This window comes from Capsicum annuum, unplaced genomic scaffold, assembly GCF_002878395.1.
Source record: "Capsicum annuum cultivar UCD-10X-F1 unplaced genomic scaffold, UCD10Xv1.1 ctg2352, whole genome shotgun sequence".
Lineage (NCBI taxonomy): Eukaryota > Viridiplantae > Streptophyta > Magnoliopsida > Solanales > Solanaceae > Capsicum > Capsicum annuum.
Genome location: NW_025829669.1, coordinates 497748 through 520169, shown reverse-complemented (window position 1 = coordinate 520169; position 22422 = coordinate 497748). Strand labels below are relative to the sequence as shown.

At 35.2% G+C, this 22422-nt stretch overlaps 1 protein-coding gene across 25 annotated transcripts in view; it reads right to left on the bottom strand.

Annotated features, from left to right (window-relative positions):
• LOC107854622 (lariat debranching enzyme) overlaps nt 1-22089 on the bottom strand; it is a 32059-nt gene extending 9970 nt beyond the window's left edge. The window contains exons 1-11 of one of the 25 annotated variants that reach the window (XM_016699650.2): nt 21866-22089; nt 21463-21550; nt 20255-20359; nt 20009-20071; nt 19788-19868; nt 17979-18075; nt 17676-17794; nt 14594-14721; nt 13390-13547; nt 11243-11364; nt 10829-11022 (exon numbers count right to left, since the gene is read on the bottom strand). In XM_016699650.2, the coding sequence (XP_016555136.1) occupies nt 10829-11022; nt 11243-11364; nt 13390-13547; nt 14594-14716 (597 nt within the window). In that variant the 5' untranslated portion in view covers nt 14717-14721; nt 17676-17794; nt 17979-18075; ... (3 more) ...; nt 21463-21550; nt 21866-22089. Of the gene's footprint in view, nt 1-10828; nt 11023-11242; nt 11365-13389; nt 13548-14593; nt 14727-17675; nt 17795-17978; nt 18076-19787; nt 19869-20008; nt 20072-20254; nt 20360-21462; nt 21551-21865 lie in introns of all 25 variants that reach the window. The other 24 variants (XM_047402507.1, XM_047402504.1, XM_016699649.2 and 21 more) reach the window with 24 other exon arrangements.
• Nucleotides 22090-22422: the final 333 nt, after the last annotated feature.

Here is a 22422-nt window from a genome sequence, read left to right as displayed (position 1 = left end):
CTCCTCAACGTAATAAACTTTCCAGTCTACTAAATGTGCTTTTATGAGTTATAGTACTTCACAGAAAGGTTTTATTTGTTATGATCCAAGTTCTAACAAATTTCATGTTTCTAGAAATATTGTGTTCTTTGAAAATCAGTCTTTCTTTCCTACCCATGTTGAGTCATCTTTTGTTCTCTTCTTCCGACTTTTGAGGATTTGTTATTTTCTTCTAAGCGGTTCAAACCTGGATTTGTGTATGAACGACGCCGGCCAACTTTACCCTATTCTGAAATGGATCTGCCACCTGAGACTGCTCCACAACCAGAATCTGAGATTTCTTCAAGGTCTGCTCCACTTGACCCTCATCGACAATCTACCAGAGTGTCTAATACTCCTAAACGGTATGGTTTTTCTTCTACTTTATCCACCATCTCTATCTCTATTCCAACAGGTTACTCACAAGCCTCCAAGCTTGAATGTTGGCAGAAAGCAATGAAAGAGGAACTTTTGGCTCTTAAGGTATGTTTGGTATGATGGAAAATTTTTTCAAAAAATATTTTCCCATTTTCCTTTGTTTGGTTGCAATTAAATGGTGGGAAAATATTTTCTATAGTAACTTATTTTCCTCCCTTTGATGGAAAATACTTCACTACTTGACCAAGGGAAGTTATTTTCTGGAAAAAAGAAATTGTGGCGCGAGTTATTCCCTCCACTCCCACCCCTCTCCCCCCACCCCCAACAACACTCAACTTTCCTTTGCTCCAAATTTAGAAGCGTGTACTTCACTGTCACTACACTCTCAATTTAAGGGTTTTCATCTCTTCTCTCTATTGCGATTTTAGCAGGAATCTCAAGGTTTGTTTAATAATTAATTTCTTCTACGATTTTGGTCAAAAATTCCATCAAAATTTTCTTTTTTTGCTTGTTTGGGTTAATGATTTGAGTTTATTTTTGTTTTAAAAGTGAAAATTGGGTTCAATTTTCAAATAAGATGGAAGATACTGCAGTCATTTTGAGTTGTAGCATAGGCAGCTAATTATTATAGTAAAAGAGATTATCCTTTTATGATGTGAAAGTGAGCTATCAATTTGATTAGCAAAGGTGGTGGCTACATCACTTATTTGGCTAAGTGCAGAAAGAAAAATAATTTAGTTTTAAGAAATTGTAGATGTATATGTCCTGATGACAAATTCGTCGGAAGGAGTTTTGAAATGATACGTGAATAATGTAGTCAAAGACAGCTTGGACCTCTGAAATTTATTAGCTAGATCACCCTGATTTGAGGCTTGCTTAAGTGGTTGAGCACCTCCACCATTAGCTGGTAGTTTCTTACTCTTCTTTCAAACTGAAGAGTTATACGAATTGCACAATAGAGCCCCACGAACTATAGAGCCCCACGAACTAGTTCTTCAGCCCCGACATAATCGTTTTTTTTTTCCTCGGGAATAAATTGGAGTGTTATATAGAATAGAATAGATGGAGTATTTATTTTCATGTTGGACCTTACTCTCCTCTGTCAACTTTTGTTTGTGGCTTCAGGTTTTTATTCCAATTAGTATTAGAGTAGTTGTTCTATTAAGGTTGTTGCTTCCTGCTATGTTATTTTGGGTGTTGGAGTTGATCCGTGCATATTGTCACGAGGTCCCGAGATTTGGAAGTTTTAGACGAGGGGATTTGTTTCAGTTAGTGAGTCATACTCGTCAAGTTGAGAGTTTAGTGAGTCAGACACCAATATTGATCCCTAGGTTATTGGGTACGAATGAAAAAATGTTAGAAGTTTTAATTATCCGTTTAACAATTGTGGCAGTAGGGAAGATGGCTCGGACACAACGGTTATAAAAATTCTCTTTTTATTTTAGTTTTTATAACCATTGTGTCCGAGCCATCTTGCGCTCACCCCGACATAGTCGTTCTTTTTTTTCCTCGGGAATAAAATAAATGAAGTTTTATATAGAATGGAACATATGAAATATTTATTTTCATGTTGGACCTTACTCTCCTCTATCAGCTTTTGTTTGTGGCTTCGAAATTTTATTCTAATTAGTATGAGAGTAGTTGTTCCATTAAGGTTGTTGCTTCCTGTTATGTTATTTTGGGTGTTGCAGTTGATCCGTGGATGTCGTCACGAGGTCTCGAGATCCTCCTCCTCAACACGATAGAATAGGTAGACTGAAATGGCGAAACATAGAAGTTCAATAAAAAGAGAATTCTAGTGAACAAAAAATGCAACCTGCAGGATACACCATATGACAATATAATCACATCATCCTTGCCACGAGAACTATTCTTTGTCTCTTTTCCACCAAAAATAAGCATAATTCCACTTCTTCCATCTCCGAAAACACACTTGAGGTAATGCTAAATTCCCTTAATCAGATTAAAAACAGAATTGAATACCACCCATAGATCTTTAACCTGATCTACCAAATTATAAACATCCGGCTATACAATGACAATCCTTGAATCTGGAAGGATAGGTTCCAAACCTGCAAGACCTTTAGACGAGGGGATTTGTTCCAGTTAGTGAGTCATACTCGTCAAGTTAATAGTTTAATAACTGAAATACCAATATTGATCCTTAGGTTATCGGGTACAAATGAAAAAATGTTAGAAATTTTAATTGATCGTTTAACAACAGTGGCAGTATGGAAGATGGCTCGGGCACAACGGTTATATTTTCCTGATGCTAAATGGGACACTTCTCCTGGCCTGAGTCCAAGTTTGGACAATAAACAAGAAGTAGGCCGCTTGGTTGAGTATTCAGAAAGAGAAAATTTATCTGATCTCATAGATGAAAATTTTGAGTACTCCCCAACTGCTCTGATTCTTAACTTTTCATATTTAGGCTCAATTCCTCCCATAGCTGACCTGAACATAATATTTAGTCAGTATGTTCCACGGTGTGAATCTGAGAATGAACTTTTTCACAAGAGCAAACGAGCGAAAGTTGTTTCAATAGGCGTGCCGACGCTGAAACAACTTTTAGAAGTTCAGGGAAATTTAGCATTTTTGGTCCATCACTCATCAGTTATCGCCTAGAGTATTCGCCATCACCATACAATGCATCTTGTACCCCAAAACATAAAAGGAAGTACGCTGCATCTTTAGCAGTGAAGGGAGTTTGAAACTGAAGTAAGATGAATTCCTCACTAGGTGTTTTGATGGATTTTCCCCGCAGGGGTTATATAATGAACTTTTGGTGGCTATGTTAATATGAATTTTGTGGCACATAGCTGAAATTAACTACCTGCGGTTTTATCTCAGTTAGAATGTTTTAGATGGTAGAAAAGTAGAACAGGAAATGTTCCATTTATTTGTGGTCAACTAAGAATTTTGTATCTATGTTTATCTGCCCAGAAATATTAAATATGTTGGCGGCTAGTCATCGTACTATCTTACATTATACTTGATGAATTGGTTTTGATGGTTCAAATCTCTTCGTATTTATTAATGTCGATGCACTTATTATTACTAGGGTATATAATTGCTTTCACTTCATCGATTGCTAAAGTTACCAACAAGTATAGGGAGAAACCATGCTTGGCCTAAGAGTGTAAGAGGAGTTACTTGACATCTATGTTGCTCAGATTCTTCAAAATATGTGCATGTTGGATACTCCAAAAGTAGTACATTTTGGAGAACACCAGAACCCGACACTGGGCATGGCAACAATTTTCGGAGAGTCCGAGTAACATAGGCTTGAGATGTATAGTAGATGCTATTGACGTAGTAATTAATTGTCCTCCGTTAGATGCTACTTAAGTCTATAGTTATTAGTAAAGGGTGTGTTGTAATTGAAATACTTGGTCATTGCTGCTGAAAATTTCAGGTAATTGACAGACTTTATTCCAATTTCAGTGCTCAAATGCTCAAATAGTAAACATTCCTCCACCTTAAATCAGAGATCTCGGTTCGAACCTTGGAAAACATGGCAAATGATAGGTGATTCAGGTAGATGAGGGGGACAATGCAATCTGCTCAATATTAGTCTTAATTATAAGTGTTGTGTTTCCAGAAGGCTACTGGAAAAGATAGTCCACTCTTAAACTAGAGATCTCGGGTTCGAACTTGGTACGGAGTGCTTCCTCTTTTTAATGAGCGGTACACGGCATGAATCAAGATAAGCCTGGGTCAGTGAGTTATAATCATAAATGGTGTCTTCTAAACTTAAATGATGCTTTGAACATCATCAGTAGCTTACCTTAAATTCCCACTTTCTTGGTAAGCATTTACAGTTTACTTTGATGCTTTTAGCCTTTATTACATAGCATGATTGAATATTCTGTTCTTTAGGGTGATAGAATATATATTATACTTTTTAAAAAATTAAAAATTTAAAGTGTTGCATATTCATTTGTTTATTTTGCCAAGTAGGAGGTGCGTGACAACTTACCATCTTAAGCTATTTCAAAGATTATGTCAAACATGTGACGGTTTAATTAGAGTTTCATCTGTTCGAATACGAATGGCTGAGAACAATAGTAGAATTTGCTTTGAGGTGGTTCCCGTCGAATTTTTTTTATGCTTTACTGTCTCCACCTTTTTTTAGTTTTGGTGCTTATTATGGTTTGTCTATGTTACATTAACTCATTGGAATCAAATGAACTTGATACCAAAATTTCTCTAATCGTTGTATTGTAGGCACATCCCAATTATGATAAGTTCATCAACAAAAAAATGGATATGTTTGATGAAATGTCTCTTATCTGTGGGAATGATCGAGCTAGGGGAGATTTTGCTAAATCATTTGAAGATATAGATTTTGAGTGTTTTTCTGAGAAAGATAATAATAATGACATCGAAGGACCATCCACGAAAAATGATGTGTAAGTGACTGAAGCTTCTCAAGTCAAGGCAAGTCGCAAAAGCAAACATTCTTTTGAGGTGCAAGATGTCGTAGGTGATATATCAATAAAATTTGGAGAAGTGGAAATGGCAATTGATAGGATGGTTGATAGTCGTCTAGATGTGACAAAGCTGTACGAAGAAGTTATGGCAATGGATGGTTATGAGAAAGAGTTCCTCGGAGAGGTTTTTGATTATTTGGTTCAAAGCGACACTTTGTCTAAGGCATTCATGGTAAAAAATCAAACTCTTCGTAAGGTGTAGTTGGAACGATTCAAGCAACAACAATTGTGACACCTATGGGTTGGAAGAACTTAGCTTCATAGGGTTTGGAAGAAGTTATTATTCACGAACTTTTATTTTTGATAATGTAGCGTGTATTTGCTACCAAACTTCTCTTTTTTGTGTATTTAAGAAAATATTGATTAGGAACCTTGAATTATATAATTAGTAGTTGCTTAAATTTTAGTGACTTGTAATGTTTTGGTACTCGATATTGATTTTATTTGCTATTCTTAAATTAGTTCCTACAGATTGTTGAGTTGCTAGCGGTAAGTAATATACAAGTTAACTGTTACTAGATAATTACAAAAAATATTTTCTCCCTCACCAACTAGATATTAAAAAATATTTTTTGGAAAAATATTTTTTACTAACCAACCAAACACCATAAAATATTTCCGGAAAATATTTTCCACTTACAAACCCAACATGAGAAAATAAGTAGAAAATGAACTTATTTTCCATGAAAACATTTTCCATCATACCAAACACACCCTTAAAGAAAATAACACATGGGACATTGTTCCTTGTCCTTCAAATGTCTGTCCAATTGGATGTAAATGGGGTTATTCAATTAAACTTCATTCTGATGGAACTCTAGATCGGTACAAGGCTCGACTAGTGGTTCTTGGAAACAAACAGCAGTATGGTATGGACTATGAGGAGACTTTTGCACCTGTAGCAAAAATGACTACGGTGCGCACTATTATTGCCATTGTTACGTCACAAAATTGGCCTCTTCATCAAATGGATGTCAAAAATATTTTTCTCCATGGTGATCTCAAATAAGATATTTATATGAAACCCCCACCTGGTTTGTTCTCATCACCTACACCAGATGTATGCAAGTTGAAGCAGTCTTTATATGGATTAAAACAAGCTACCAGAGCATGGTTTGACAAGTTTCGGCCTACTTTGCTTCAATTCTCTTTTGAGCAGAGCAAATATGACTCATCTTTGTTTCTTTGACAAATATCTACAGGTTGTGTTCTTCTTCTGGTGTATGTAGGTTGTGTTCTTCTGGTGTATGTAGATGATATTATTATCACAGGAACTGACTCTTCACTAATAACTAGCCTCCAACAACAGCTAAAGGATTGTTTTCACATGAAAGATCTTGGTACTCTTACATACTATTTAGGGTTGGAAATTCATTATGATTTTTAGGTGTGTTCTTGAACCAACAAAAATATACTCAAGATTTGATTACTTTGGTTGGTCTTCAAGAATCTTCCTCTGTAAATACTCCATTGGAACTAAATGTACAGTATCATCGTAAGGAAGGAGATCTTCCTGATCCAACTTTGTATCGTCAATTAGTTGAGAGCCTAAATTATCTTACTATTACTCGACTTGATATCTCTTTTGCAGTTCAACAAATGAGTCAATTTATGCAGGCTCTCTGTCATCTACATTTGGTGGTTGTCCGTCATCATTCGATATCTCTTGGGAATATCTACTCGTGGATTATTCTTTCCTAGTGGTTCTCCAATTCAACTTAATGCATTTAGTAATTCTGATTGGGCTGGATGTCTTGACACCCGTCGCTCCATCACGGGTTGGTGCATGTTTCTCGGAGATTCTTTGATATCTTGGAAGAGCAAGAAGCAAAACCGTGTTTCAAAATCTTCAACCGAATCTGAATATCGAGCAATGTCTACTGCTTACTCCAAGATTATTTGGCTTCGTAGTTTACTTGCAGAAATTGAATTTCCTTAATCTAATCCCTCTCCTCTCCACGCCGACAACACAAGTGCTATTCAAATTGTCACTAATCCAGTTTATCATGAAAGTACCACACACATTGAAGTGGACTGTCATTATATCAGAGAATGTGTAGATAAGAGTCATTACTCTACCACATGTATCCAGCGATCTTCAAATCGCCGATGCGTTTACAAAATCCATGGCACGGCAACGCCATCAGTTTTTAGTGGGCAAATTGAAGCTTTTTGATTCACCGGCATCAATTTGAGAGGGGATGTTAGGATAATAGACATCACATCAATCCGGAGGCTGGAACCAAACAAGCGAAGGCTGGAATTGATCAAATTAACCTGACCTACTAGATGAATCAGTTTCTCTCCTCAAAACTGGCTATGACAAGGAGACAGGTATCCTTAGTAAAATAGGTGCATGTTAATCTAACTTAGTACCATACCTTTGCAGGTATACACCCATGGGAATAACTTTGGAAGAGGAAAATGTGACATCCACAAAGTTGAGGATTCACTCAAAGAAAGAAAGGGACCTAATCCCATCTCTCAGATTAGTATCATAAATGTGCATTTTTGTTTGTTCTAACAAATAAAGTCGCTTCCTCTCTCTTCCTTTGTCAGAAAATTATCTTATTCTAAAAGAAAGGATATTCACCCCTGAATTGAAAATGATCACAGCTAATTCTTTCAAAAACCCTTCCAATGCTTACTCTTTCCTTTATATCTAGGCATACCAATTCCTTCTCTTGTCAAAAAGAAAGAGTCCAGTCACAAACAATTTTTCTATGGAAAGGATCTACCAATGGCTGCAAATTCCTCATTTTCATGTCTTTTAAAGGAAACTGAGCATGGCAGTATTGAAAGTCTTTTCTCAAATCCTCTTGAAAAACACCCTTCGTCTCCTATTCTTCCAAAGCCAAACACCTTCTTCACTCAAATTGCTGATGAAGAATCATCCCTGAACCCTCAAAATTTTTCTCATAATACATTGATGGACGATGCCTGGGTTGTTGAAAATCTCAGCTTGCTTTCAAATAGCCCAGGAAAGGGTATTCTTGGTCTCAAAAACCAAAATGTTGGTAAAACATTAAGATATTCTGGGTAAAAGTTCGAAAGTTTAACTGAAAAGGAGACTCCCGAGGGACCTGGTCCCAAAAAGAGGAAAGTGGCTGTCAGGGAATCTGTGTTCACCTATACTAGAAGGAAAAATGGGGAGCGAAGTAAGGTTGTGTCTAAAGAAGTGAGAAATAGGTTCTTGAGAAATCAAAAGGTGTTAACTAGAAGGATTTTTGACATAAGTGTGTTAACAGAACCTAGAATGATGGAGTTAGTTGAGCTAGTAAAACATCAAGGCTGGATGCATCTCATGGAAGGACCTACCTCTTCCCACAGTCTTTGATGAGGTGGACAGGGAATTCTATTCCACATTAGAGTTTTGTGAAGAAAAAATGAGATGACAACAGCAGTTCAAGGGAAGAAGCTAAATATTGATGTTGCTTTGCTTGGGAGAATTCTGGATGTTCCTATCTGCGGTGTGAGGATTGTCTTCAAGCAACAACCATCAATAGAGTTTTTGGCTACTGCATCAAAGGTTAAAGAAAAAAATCAGTGGTTGCAGTGAATAGAAAATCACTCAAGAGTGAGTTGCAATTGCTCTTTGATTTTGTAAATAAAGTATTTTGCCCAGATCACAAAAAAGGAACATTGCTTTAGCTGCTGACTTGTATGATATGGAATATCTTAGCAGTTTTGAGTTCATTAGTTTACCTGCATTGATGATGGAACACATATACAAAGTGGTTCTCGGGAAAAATAGCAAACATGGCATGCCTTATGGCTACTGGTTAAATAAAATGTTTGATCACTTTGGTATTGTGTGTGAGAATGGAACTCCTGGAACTGTATTGCAAATGCTTGGAATGAAGACATTGGTCAAAACTGAGTGTGTGAAGAAGAAATCAAGCACCAACTGCCAAAGGGAATTCAGCAAAGAAATAGAGGAGTTACAGTTCAATATAGCTGCTAAGGATACAGAGGTCAGCAAACTGAATATAACAATTCAGCATCTGACTGTTAAGGGTCCAAGTGTCACTGATGAGCTTTGAGCTTAAAACTGAGAATATTGACCTAAAGAAAAAGGTCTCCACTTTGACAGATGACATTCTCAGCTTGAATGCAGAAATAAGGCATTTAACTAAGGAATTGTTGCACGGTCACGGTACAGAAAACAATAACCTGGCTATGCTCTTTCAAACCATCCTTCTAAGACCCTCCCCTGTTTAACCTTTCTTGATCCCTGTGGCTTATTCTTCGGAGCATTTAAATTATGCACTGCAATGCTACTTGTCCTCTACTTATGAATGAATCTTTGTTTGTGTGTTGCATGTATTTCCTCTTTCTATTAAAGATGTTCTTCATGTTAGTGTTGCCCCAGTGGCCATGAGTTAACTAACCTGTACTTATTTTAATCTTGGTTTACTATTTTCACTTTTCAATGATGCCAAAAGGGGGAAAATTGACTTCATGTGGTAAGGACCAGGTAACCAGGTACTTGGTGAGTAAATGTTGAATTGCAGATGTATGTACCAGGTACTTGGTGTGTAAATGTTGAATTGCAGATGTGTGTATGGCATATTAATAGGCGGAAGAAATGATGGTGCATATTGACAGGGGGAAACATTGAAATTTGCAGCAATGAGTGTGTATGGCATATTAATAGGCGGAAGAAATGATGGTGCATATTGACAGGGGGAAACATTGAAATTTGCAGCAATGAGTTGAATTTTTATTATCAATTGACAAAAAGGAACCAAGTCCCTAAGTTGCATGATGATGGAAGCATGGTGTTGCATGATGATGGAAGCATGGTGTTGCATGAATGGGTGAACATTCATCTTCAGTAGTGGTAATCACACTGATTAAATGTGATGAATGTGTATTGATGCTCAAAAACTGTGGTTGGTTTGTCATCATCAAAAAGAGGGGAAATTGTTGTATCTTGTTTTGATGATGAGCAGCTGACTACAAGGGACCAGGTCCCCAGATGTTTAAGGCTACAGTACAGCTGGCACACGTCTACACAGTTTTGTCCTCTTGAGTAAACAAACTACACAGGTGTTGCCTATACTATATAGGACACCTGGTCAAATTGCATTTCAACTCTAATCATCACTCAACTATAAAAGGAAAAGGATACTTCTCTATCAAACAGTTTTTGCAAAATTCAGAATTGAAGAAACTGAGAGAGGCAAAAACTCAATCTAGCTTCATTGCTCAAGTATAACTCAAGTTCTTATTTCTTATGCATAAAAGAGTGAGTGTTCTTGAGTTGAGTCTTGAATTATAATCGAATTACTCATGTTATACGAGTAATGTTCTTTTCTTCTTGCTTTGAGAAAGCTTAGGTAGAGTTACCTAAGGTGGATATTGGTTAGAGTCAATTAATATCAAGGTGTATTCTTAGCAGAGTTGTCAAGATAGGTTTGTGGTAGAGTTATTACAAGCAGGAGGAACCTAGAGTTAGGTTCAGTCGAGTCAGTAATTAAGAGTTTGATTATAGTGGAGTTTTGGTTGCTTGTGAGTGCAAGCCGTGGTTTTTCCTCCCTTGAGCAAGGGGGTTTCCACGTTAAATCTGGTGTTTGTTGAGTTCCTGGTTAATTTACTGTGTTTTTGCTTGTGACTGATTCTGAGGGACCTGGACCCTCACTGTGTGGTGCAACACCCAGGGTTCCAACAATTATTGTTGTTGGTCTTCTTATTATTATTATTATTATTGTTGTTGTTGTTGTTGTTGCTGTTGTTTTTAAACTTATTTTTTCATTTTTGTTTTCTTTAGTATGATAATGATATAATATGAGCCTCAATGAAGAAAATGAGACTTGTTTGGAACGGAGACACGGTAGTTGTTTTATGGTATTTGCATCCAATAGGATAAGATTTTTGTATGAGACTATCTAACAAGGTATATCAGCAATGGAAAAAGTGAACCCGCTCAAGATTACCTCTTGCTCAAAGAAAGGTTTTTGACGAAGAAGAGCTTTTAAGTCCCCACCATCAGTGATGCCAACAGGCCAGTCATGTGAAAGAAAGATATCAATTGGCTCCTCAATTTGCAAGAGCTTGTGGACATCATACTCGCGAACATGATATATCGATCGAATATCCCGTTGATTATATGGCAGCTTCTCATAGTGCCCTGCCCAATCTCAGGCAGTTATCATACATAACAGTCACATAAAACCAATTTCAAGTTTTTAAACTTATATTCAGTGAAAAATCTAGAGAAGCTAGGACAGTGGATTAGCCAACCAATACAACTTGCATTTGACAAAACCTACAAGGTTGCTTTCACTAACACATAAACACTAAAAATGCCGATATCCAAATCCAGGTAGTATTTGCTAAGACTAACATACCCATATTGTAATGGTGTGATTTATAAATTCCAGAAAGACCACCAATACGAATGTTGCCAAACTTGATTACTCCAGCAAATCCAAGGAAGTATATCTGAGGTGCTGCCCATCCTCCATAGTACCTGGAAGCGCAAACAACCATTGCATTAGGTAGGCAAGTTGAGGAAAGTAGCATATTAGAAGTGATGTATCCTACATTTCATGTTATTTCTCATTCACCATTCCGTCCTATCATAACCTTTATCAACTATAGCTAAAAAACGCATCTATGAACAGTAAAAGAATTTCCTTCTCATGCTCAAGTTTGCAAGAAGAGAGAAAATCCAGGATGCATCCAAAAGCCAGCGAATTATGCTATTGGAGAAATACAACATGACTGGTCATATCAAACCAGCTATCAGATTTCAATACTTTGTCCCTCAATCAAACTAAACAATAATTTGTGAGAAAATTAAATTCTTAATATTTTTATTCTTTTTTCTAAGCTGCAACTCCTCAAAGGCTAGTTCCACAAAAATGTATTTTTAACAAGTAAAGTAAAAAGTTTATAAGGTCGGTGTAGCAATGTTATATGGGAGTGAATACTGGACTTTTAAATTCCTGCATATTCCGAAGAGATGTGTTGTAGAAATGCCAGAGGTTAAGAATGAACGAGAGGTCATTTAGAAACACTGCATCCGACAGAAGGAACAAATATCATACATGGAGGATAATTCGAGAAAATGTTGTGCCTATGTACACCTCCAAAAGAACCAGTCGAAAGGTGTGATACTATGGCCATTGAAGGGGCCCTTTGGAGAGAACCAGATTTTGTAGGTTTCTCCTTTTCTTGGTACACCTCTTGTATATGGCCAAGATGGCCTTGTTATTATCAATGAAATATTTTTCTTGATAAGGATTATCAATGAAGCATTTTACCTGATCAAAAAACTTTGGTCATTGAAGGTGTTAAAATGGGATAAGATAGACCTAAAACACATGAAGGGAAGTTGTCCAAAAAGACCTAAAACTTCTTAAAATTCAGGAGAATGTAGCGAAAACATAACACAACAGAAGTAAAAGATCCATAGGTGATACCAACTCCTACCTCCATCCCATTTTATGTCAAGCACTGTAACTGGGCAGAAAGTTTTAAGGAATGTCGAAATACTTTTGAAACTTGTGATCTAAAACAAGGCATAGATACTTGTGGCTATAAATCATCCCATATATAGGAAGTTTAAAGTTAAATCATTTCTAAATATAGAAATACAACACTCTTTTTGGGATCCAGTAAAAAGGGAAGTGCATCACATAAGTTGGCAAGGGACTACTTGGGATTAAGGCTTAGTTGTGTTAGTTTACTTACACTAGTTCCAATGTTTGCTAAATACCTTTCTCGTTATATTAGAATTTGTGTGTCACTAGAAAACAAGGAGAACCTCTAATGCCTTAGAACTATTGAGGAAGAATGGATATTGAGGATATGTATAGCCAACCCAAACTAGTCTTGGATTAAAGCGTTTTTGTTGTTGTAGCTAGTTGCATATCCATAACAGTGGTGTCTTGATCAGCCTGAATGCAACTCAACTATTCTACCGGGTAAGTTGAATGTCCTTAATTTAAAATTTATTTTAAATGATGAATATGCAAATAAATAGATGAAAGCAGTTCAAGAGTCAAGAGACTAAAAATTAAGCAAATAAATGGTTCACTAAAACACACAATCACCACACAGCACAAACACAAGCTCTTCATACAGAGACAATTAACTCATTAGCGACTCTTTCAAGAGGTCTTTCTTAATTTTCTTCAAACACTATTGTAACCACTTGACATTGAATAGACATTCGAATATCGAGTATTACAAGAACAACAATATTTGAATAGTTACATTGCAGAAGACGGCTATCTATCATTGGTAACTTAATAATTTCAACTACATCAGATGACTATAAGACAGCTGACCAGCCATTTTTAATTTCAAGATTGAACAGCTTATATTAAGACTAGATGTCATCACAAATAAGAGCTAGTGCAAGAAAGCTGTAAAGAGAAAACACTGATAAAGATGTTTTGGCAGTTCCAAATTAAGAGATGAGGTACAGAAATGTATAACAATTCCATGCAATACTGACTGGAGGTATCATATATGGGCACCAACTCACAGTTCCCAAAGGTAATTGGATGCTTCGTGGTTTCCTCCAATAAATATAGTTGGAAATGGTGCTACTTTCTCTCCTGAGTAATATTTCCAGAAAGAGTTCATGCTCCGGTATTTAGGTGGCACATTTAAACTTTCCAGATCCTTCTCATTCCTAACAGCCTGTTTGCACAAATAAAATATCTCAATTCGTACTAGTCAAGTCGAGGATTTGATTGTTTTAGATACATCAAATTGTTGCAAAATTTCAGCCAAATCAACACATTTAAAGGTCAAATACAATCTGTCAATTTACTCATTTCATCAGTTAATATGCAAAATCACCCTGTTGTCTCAAATTTTATTCTTGGTTATGTTCTTCTTCAATATAACCTTGAAATTAAGCATCATCAACGATCGGATCCCATTTTACAACCAACATCATGAAGCATAGAAGATCAAAGCACTAAAAAGTCGTATTGTTAGTTGTTACCATTTTCAAGAAAAATACTAAAGAGCTGTATCAAGAAAAATGATTCTAGATAATGAAGAGCACGAATGGTTCTAAATAATGAAGAGCACTGTTGTGGATGCGTTGAAGAAAATTAAAATAAGAAATTAATTATATTATTAGTAGCTTTATTTATTATTTTAGAATAGGATTTATGTTAGCTATCATTATTAGTCTAGAATAGGGTTTTATGTCTCCTACTTTCATAAGGGTTATACTTTCTAGAATAGGGTTTTGTGCTTCCTACTTTCATAAGGATTAGACCACTATTGTAATATGACTCTTATTTAAAAGAGGTTTTGAAGAATAAATCAGTAAGTCGTATTTAATCAAAAAGCAAGAGATTTGAACTCTAAGGCTTCAGCCTCCCTTTAACGAGCTGAAGAGCTCCATTGAACTCTAAGGTTTTAGTCTCACTTTAATAAGGTCAATTTATCTATCACCCTATGACTCGATCCTTCTCTAAAAATCCTAACAAGCACACTTAAACTGAATAACATCTATTAAGAATGAGCCGAAGCCTAATTTTCCAATGAATAGATAATAATTTCAAAACAAATTAAAAATAGAAGATTCAAAACAACAAAATCCAAGTGTCATCATTGTTGGGTGGTATATGTAAGCCAAATGAACCAAAGCCCGATCAATTATTAACTCTTGCAAGAAAATCAAATAATAAGGAATGCGTCAAAAGCTAACAAGGAACAAGTGTATCCACCTGAAAGTCACCGCAGCATAAAAGGAGATCAATCTTTATATTCTGAACTTCTTGCAAATGCAATAAGGTGGCATAGACATTATCCAAGTCCCCATGCATACACCCTTCTACTGCTATCCTCATCTGTACTAAACTAACCAAAAAGTCCATTAGAGCAACTGAAAATCCATATATAAATATTCTTAAAAAAAAAAAAAAAAAAAGGGGTAGCCTATTCATTGCTGATTTTACTCAACCAAACAGTGAAATAGACTAAACAAACTCCTATGCAAATTAACACTTTCAGAATTTAATCTATATCCATATCTATATCTATCTATCTAAAGTTGGAAGCCCAAATCTAAAGAGTTTGAAAGACCTAAATATCCTTCTAAATAACCTGAATAACCCTTCTTTTAAATAAGTATTGTCTAATAATCTATATATATCTATCAATTCTATATTCTATAAAAGTGGGAACCTCAAATTAGATGCCTATATCTTTTTAAATAAGTAATTTTGATAGTAATATTTAAATAATATAAATATTAAAATTTGATTTGTCCTTCTGGGAAGGTTGTGGCCCTCTAATTTTTTAACTAACTTTTCGAATTCTAAAATTAATCATTGGTAACTTGTAACGAAAAGCCACATTCTTATATGGAAGTCCCTGTCTACAGCAGCCAATGATTTGTGAAAATCCAATGGGTTTTTAAGAAACCGAAAGTCATTCACAGTTACACTCATAACTACACCTCTTAAGAACAGCAATATGTATCATCCAACCTTCTTTTCATGGATAACTAAATAAGTGAATGGTTCATATAGAAACAGGAAAAAAAATAGTTTCAACACTTTCCTGTTACACAAAGTTTTAATAGCATGGTGCAAGAGAGTGGCCATGTAAGTTTCTAATATGTCAAACTACATCGTCCAGAATGTAGGAACGAACTATATGATGCCACAAATAGCACAAGAGCAAAAAAGAACATGTTTAATGGCAAGTATGATGTAAGGTAGATTTTAGTAAATTGCTCCTACATTGGTACTTCGTAAAAGTTTTTCGAGAACTTTGGTTGAAGTTTATATTGTTTTATGCAAAATCCTCTCCAATAAATACAGAGTCATATCTTACACCTTATTCTTCACTATTTACCAATATTGATTTTCTAGTGCTATTAAAATTTCTTACACTTTATGCGTATTAGTCTTTTTTCTTTTAGATCCATGTTCGAACAAGGATTAATTTCAAAACTATACAACTTGGTGTTTGGTTTCAGAACCAACTACATTAGTATTAGAACTACTTTTTTCTGTTGTGTCATCTTTATTCCAGTTAACTTGTTTTTATAACCGCGGTGTTCCGCAAGCTTGGGCACCTCAACTAATTCCACGAGTTACCTGTCATCTCCTACCAACAATAAGTACCAGGTAGCTCTGTCCACCAGCTCTGTCCACCAAGACTAGGACAAATGGAACAAAATCACCTAATTATTTTGTCTCTGATGAGATTTGAACCTAAGATCTCATGATTCTCAACTCATTGCATTGGCCAGTAGGTCACGTCACACCCTCGGGTGCTTTACATTTCAATTAATTTCACTTGCTATCTTTTCCCTCTTCTATCCTATACAAATGTATAAATGGTTTATACTTAGTCATTTAAAGTTAAGCTATGTTACGACTGTTAATATTGTTTTAGTGATTGAGTTCTTGAAATAAAAATTAAAAGAGATAATCATCAAAGGGTGTGGCGGGGTGATTAGACCAACTAAAACAATCTAATCTTAGCTATGGTCTATGCAAAGATACTTGTCCCAACTCCGAGCGAAATTCTTTTCCAATATAGACGTAGCCACACTTGGTGTTTTGCCAAAGCTCCAAACAATTACACTTGAGCATTCAGTTTTCATGAACAATTCATGTGAACCTTTATCTATTCAGCAACACAAAGTAGGTACTTATCACCCTAGTAATGGCCAAATGTGATTCACAATCCAAGATTGTTCATGTGCTATGACCTTCAGTGGCTAATCACAGAGAATTGGAACAATCATAATAGTAGGAGCACTCACAAATACGTGTAATTAAGGTGCATATGTCTGTAACTCAGCTTAACCAAGTTTCGAGGCTAGCAAGTGTGACCTATCCCATCCCACACTTCGAACTATAAGTCAAATCAGATGGGGACTTCAGGACAACAGTGTAAAAACAAGGTAATGAATTTGATCCTATACAGTTCAGTGTGGTGAACCTGCATGTGATACTGTTAGTAAGGGCGTATGCAGGATTTTTTGTAAGCGGTGTTGAAATTTTAAAGGTGAACAACAGACAAATCATAAAAATAATATCGTATTTAAAAAACAAAATTTAGACTATATTAGTAAAACATAATTCAAATATATCCTGCAAATCCTCATTTTTGGAGGTGTATTCATACTAACCTCATTGAGGATTGCTAATAATTCCTTTTTTACACCCAGGGAATTTTAGGGTCAAAGGTTTCACCGGTATTTCTTATGAAAAAGGTCAAGAGTTCGATACCTTCTACCTTTATATTTTTAGAGTCAAGAATAAAAGTTTCAAAAATAATGAAGGGTAGTTCAATCTCACGACCTAAAAAAAGGATATCAAGCACTCGATCACTTCTATAAGATTTCCTAGTTGTCAAGGGATAACTTCTTGTTTATCTAGGATCATTTTTTGTTTTCACATATTATTTGTATGTGTACCTGGTCTACTATTGAACTCGAACAGTTACAACCATATAGCATGATGCACAAAAAAGAAAAAAGATCCTTTGTATGATTTGCCAACAAGAATTTCCAATTCAATGCAGTGCAGCAACTATCATCACAAAGGGTAATGCGTGCTACCGTAACACATAATATGGCGGCAATTAATCAAACCTATGGCGGGCACTATTCATGGAGTGCAGTGTCAACAGTTACAACGATAATCTTATAGTTGGTCCAATATCATAACCAGCTGGAACGGTTGAGACTAACAAGTGAAAAAAGGGTCAAATTTTTGCCTCAATATTCGCTCCGAAAAGAACCGAGGAAGTGTGTATGAGAGAAAGAGCTGGAGGAAGAGGACGTACCTGATTGTTTGGGACAGCGAAACTGCAGGGAGGAACAGAGGAAAGGGTTGAGAAAGAAGGGATTTCCTCAATGGCTACTTTGATTCATAGAGTACAAGGGCCCAAATTTATTTCATAACCTTGCCAAAACAAGAACTTAAAAAATTATAGTGGGTGCTTGGGCATGAAACAAAGAGAATTCTACTTTATTTGGAATAAATTTAATTCGGTTATATTGCAATAAATTCTTAGAATTTAGAATACAACAGTAACTTATCCACTAAAATCCCACATGAGAAAGATCAGATTGTAAGAAGACTTTACCTCTATTTTTTGGAGGTAGTTGACTATTTTTGAAAGACTTTCGGCTAAGTGAAGCAAGTCAAAGTGGTAATGAAAAGGAAGACAGAGAAAGAAAACACTGCAAAAAAACAATACAACTAATATGAAAGTAAGGTGTAACACTAACACAAACAACAAGATGCGACCACTTAAACATAATAAACATATGCCAACTAGTAAAAAGTCAAAAACTTAGTGAATAGGCTAATATTACGACTCTAGACTACTGCCGAACTAAAGACCTCAAGAATAGGATAATACTAAGACAACACTCAACTACCTACTAAACTTCTATCCTAATCTGCGACCTCCACATCCTCCTATCGAAGGTTATGTCCTTAATTAAGCTGAAGATGCGTCGTATCCTGTTTAATCACCTCTCTCGAAGACTTTCTCGACCTACCTCTGCCTCTCTTTGTCCCTACTATATCTAACCTCTCACACCTCCTCATTGGAGCATCTGCACATTCCTCGCTAGGGTATCTGCGTACCTCCTCTTTACATGTCCAAACCAACTTAATCTTCCTTTCCTCATTTTGTCGACCACAAACTATGCTCCCACTTTGTCCCTAATATACTCATTCCTAATCTTATCCCATCTAGTACGCCCACACATCCATCTCAACATTCTCATTTCCGCCACTTGTATCTTTTAAACTTGGGAGCTCTTGACTGGCCAACACTTCATTTCATAAGACAAATTCGGTCTAACCACCACTCTATAAACTTACCGTTATGTTTTGACAAAAATATTGGTCATTTTATGAAGATAGAAAATTTATGATAGATTTGAAAAGACTTTTATTTTTTAAAAAAAGTGAACACGGGTTTTAGTTGTTTACAAATTTTGACATATGACTTCAAGTTGTACTTGAAAGCTTATGGTCAAAAGTTGATTTTTAAATAAAGTAGAAAAAACAACAAAAAGTGCAAAAACTTCTCATGGCCAAACAGTTCCTATATATTGTCCAACACAAAATAGTATGCCACCTTATTGCATTTGCAAGAAGTTCAAAATATAAAGACTGATCTCCTTTTATGCTGCGGTGACTTTCAGGTGGATACACTTGTTCCTTGTTGTTAGCTTTTGACGCATTCCTTATTATTTGATTTTCTTGCAAGAGTTAATAATTGATCGGTCTTTGGTTCATTTGGCTTACATATACCACCCAATAATGATGACACTTGGATTTTGTTGTTCTGAATCTTCTATTTTTAATTTTTTTTTTGAAATTATTATCCATTCATTGGAAAATTAGGCTTTGGCTCATTTTTAATACATGTTACTCAGTTTAAGTGTGGTTGTTAGGATTTTTAGAGAAAGATCGAATCACGGGGTGATAGATAAATTGACCTCATTAGAGGGAGACTGGAACCTTAGAGTTCAATGGAAGAGAACTCTAAGCTCTTCAGCTCGTTAAAGGGAGGCTGAAACCTTAGAGTTCAAATCTCTACCTTTTGAGTCACTAATTCACTACTCAAGTACTCAAGTAACCACACTTTAGTGAATTCAACTGACAAGTTCACATTTCCAGTACCTAAACTTAAGCATTTTCGAGTCACTAAGCCACTACGCTTAATCACTTTCAAGTAACTAATTCATTTATAGTATAAGTCAAACAATTCAACAAGTCTAATAAAGCAAATAAGTGGAGGCGTCGCATGTCCCTCTCACACCATATAATCATCACAAAATTCCTATGGCTTTCAAAGCCTTCTACAGCAAACAATCCTACCTTAATACTACATTTAAAGACTTCATTATAAGAAAATAGAGAGAAATCAACTTACCTTTGTTTCGCCTAAATTGAAGAGAAAGAGCCAAGCGGTTACCGGAAAATAGCAAAGGAATCCTTTTCCTGAATTTGGATTCTGTCAAAAGGAATGAAACAAAATTCTCAAACCCATTAACAAAAGTAGCTCTGAGAGGAAGACAATCACCCTGAAATACCCCATATTCAAATCCCACTTCAATTTTCCAAGATTTTGAGCAATAAAAATTCAATCTTTACCAAAAAAATTCAAACATCCACATAAGCAAATGTCTTTAATCACATCCCGGCACAAAGAGAAACCTGTATATCATGGTGACATACATAAAAATGCAGACAAAGAAAAAATGGCTATGTCAAGCCCAAAACCTTCTTTGAAAAAAGTACCAACAGTTATCAAGCAACCAAAATAAATACTATAGAGGCATGTTTAAGTCAACTAAAATTAAAGTCAGTAAGAAAAATATGATAATATAGAGAGCTGACCTGATTAAGGTATACTACTACAAAAACTTGCCAAGAATTGGAAAATTTGGCCAGCCAAACTCACTCAAAGAATCAAAAGCTTTGTTGACTATGCTAGTGAGTTATCTGAAAAAACAAATGGAAAATATCACATTAGAGGCAACATCAACTGGGCAATTGTAATCTACCTCTTGTACTTGCAACACAAGTTTTATACCTTGAGCATTTAGTCAAGAAGCATTAACCTATTTTTAAACATGAGACAAATAGAGTTTAGAGTATCATACAACTAATTTAAATTAGATTAAATTGAAAAACAGGATGATTGACGTGGTTTTTGTTATATTATTACGTACAGTAAGATGATTAAATATGTATGTGTATAGTCAATGTTCATTAATTATTAATTAATATAACCAAAGATATTCTAGTACTCTATTCATTTGGATTTTGTGTACTCAAATGAGGAATACATAAAGGTTATTCACACAATATTACTGAAATCCGTCTACTCTCAACTACTTAGAATTAGATCACATCATATGATTAATTGAAAATTACCACAGAGAATGTTTTCTCTCAAATCAATATTATTTTCTCTAATTTAGTCATTGAAGGTCCTCATTTATATACCAATTTATGTTTGTCTACTGATCTGGTATAAATATCTCTAGCTTCTTTTCTTGGTTCCAGTTCAGTTTGTCACTTGTACAGTTTTAAAAAAGTGCAATAGCGGATAAAATAAAGATCCATGAATGGTACAGATTCATAATAAACAATCAAACAATCAAACAGATGGTACAAGTAATGAGATCCTCAAGGACGAAAACTGAAGAATGAAAAAAGAACAACAGAAAGATACATTACAACAGAAAGATACATTACAAAACAACAATAAAGAGACAATTATTGACTCCATATCAAGTGAAAGTTGATGTACTCCCTCAGTTTCGTTTTGTTTGTTTTATTTTTCTTTCTGGTTCGTTCCAAGAAAAATATTTATTTTCCTTTTTGACAACTCTTTAATATTAATTAACTTTTCACCTGATACATTCAACGCATCTTTAGTTTAATATTGTCATATTCAAAAGTTTCTTAATGTCCTTAAATTCCGTATCAAATCCAAATCAAACAAACAAATTAAAACGGAGGGAGTAGAAAACTGGACTAGCTATAAAGAAATTAATATTAATAAATCGAAAAATGCACAAGATAGAAGATTAAATTACAGGGAAATTAAGGATGATGTGTTGACTCCAATATTTCAATGCCGCCATGTCAATGCATGTCCAGCTGCTTCCTCGCCATTGTAGGCCCCTTTTATATAAAACCCCAACAAATAGGATAAGATTCACTCAGTCACTTGTGGCAGGCGCTCACCAATGTTTACTTTTTGTAAACAATTTGAATTTAATTCACTTTTAGAAATGGAAAATCGTAAAATGTGCAGTAGCAAAGTACCAATTCGATATGCATTGCGTAGGCAACGATTTTTCAGAATGAAACACTACTTAACAATTCCAAAAACAAAAACAAAATTTTAAATTTGTTATTATAAGCAGTGTTGTGTACCCAAGTTAAAGAAGAAAATAAAAGAAGAAGAAATATCGAAGGCGAGGGAGATGGTTGTACCTGTTCAATGGTGCTGGTCACCGAGCTGCTGTCGTTGCCGCTGAGCTGCTGTCGTCGCCGCTGTCGGGCTGTCGTCGCCGGAGAACTTGTCGCCGCCGGAGAGCCGTACTAAATAAAGTATGCCGTGATTTATTTATGAAAAGTTGGGTCCATGTAATTTTTTTGGTGGATTCAGTACTTCATAAAATTGGACGGTGATTGTTAATAATCTTGAAATTTGTGGTGTTTATAATATATTTTGGTTCATTTTGATTTTAAGGGCTTTTTAATTAATTTATTTTTTAAAGGAAAAATGACTATAATAAAAATTATAAACTTTCGATTGATTAAAAATATATAAATTTAAAATAGGTAATTTACAAATATTAAAAATTGTCAATTTACAAAAATTACTCATCTTAAAATTGAAATTTTAAAATATTAAAAACTTTCAAATGATAAAATATGCAAGTTTAAAATTGTAATTATAAAATACTAAAAAATGTCAATTGAAAAAAAATTGCGCAACTGTAAAATTGAAATTTTGAAAACACTAAACGTTGTCAATTGACAAAACC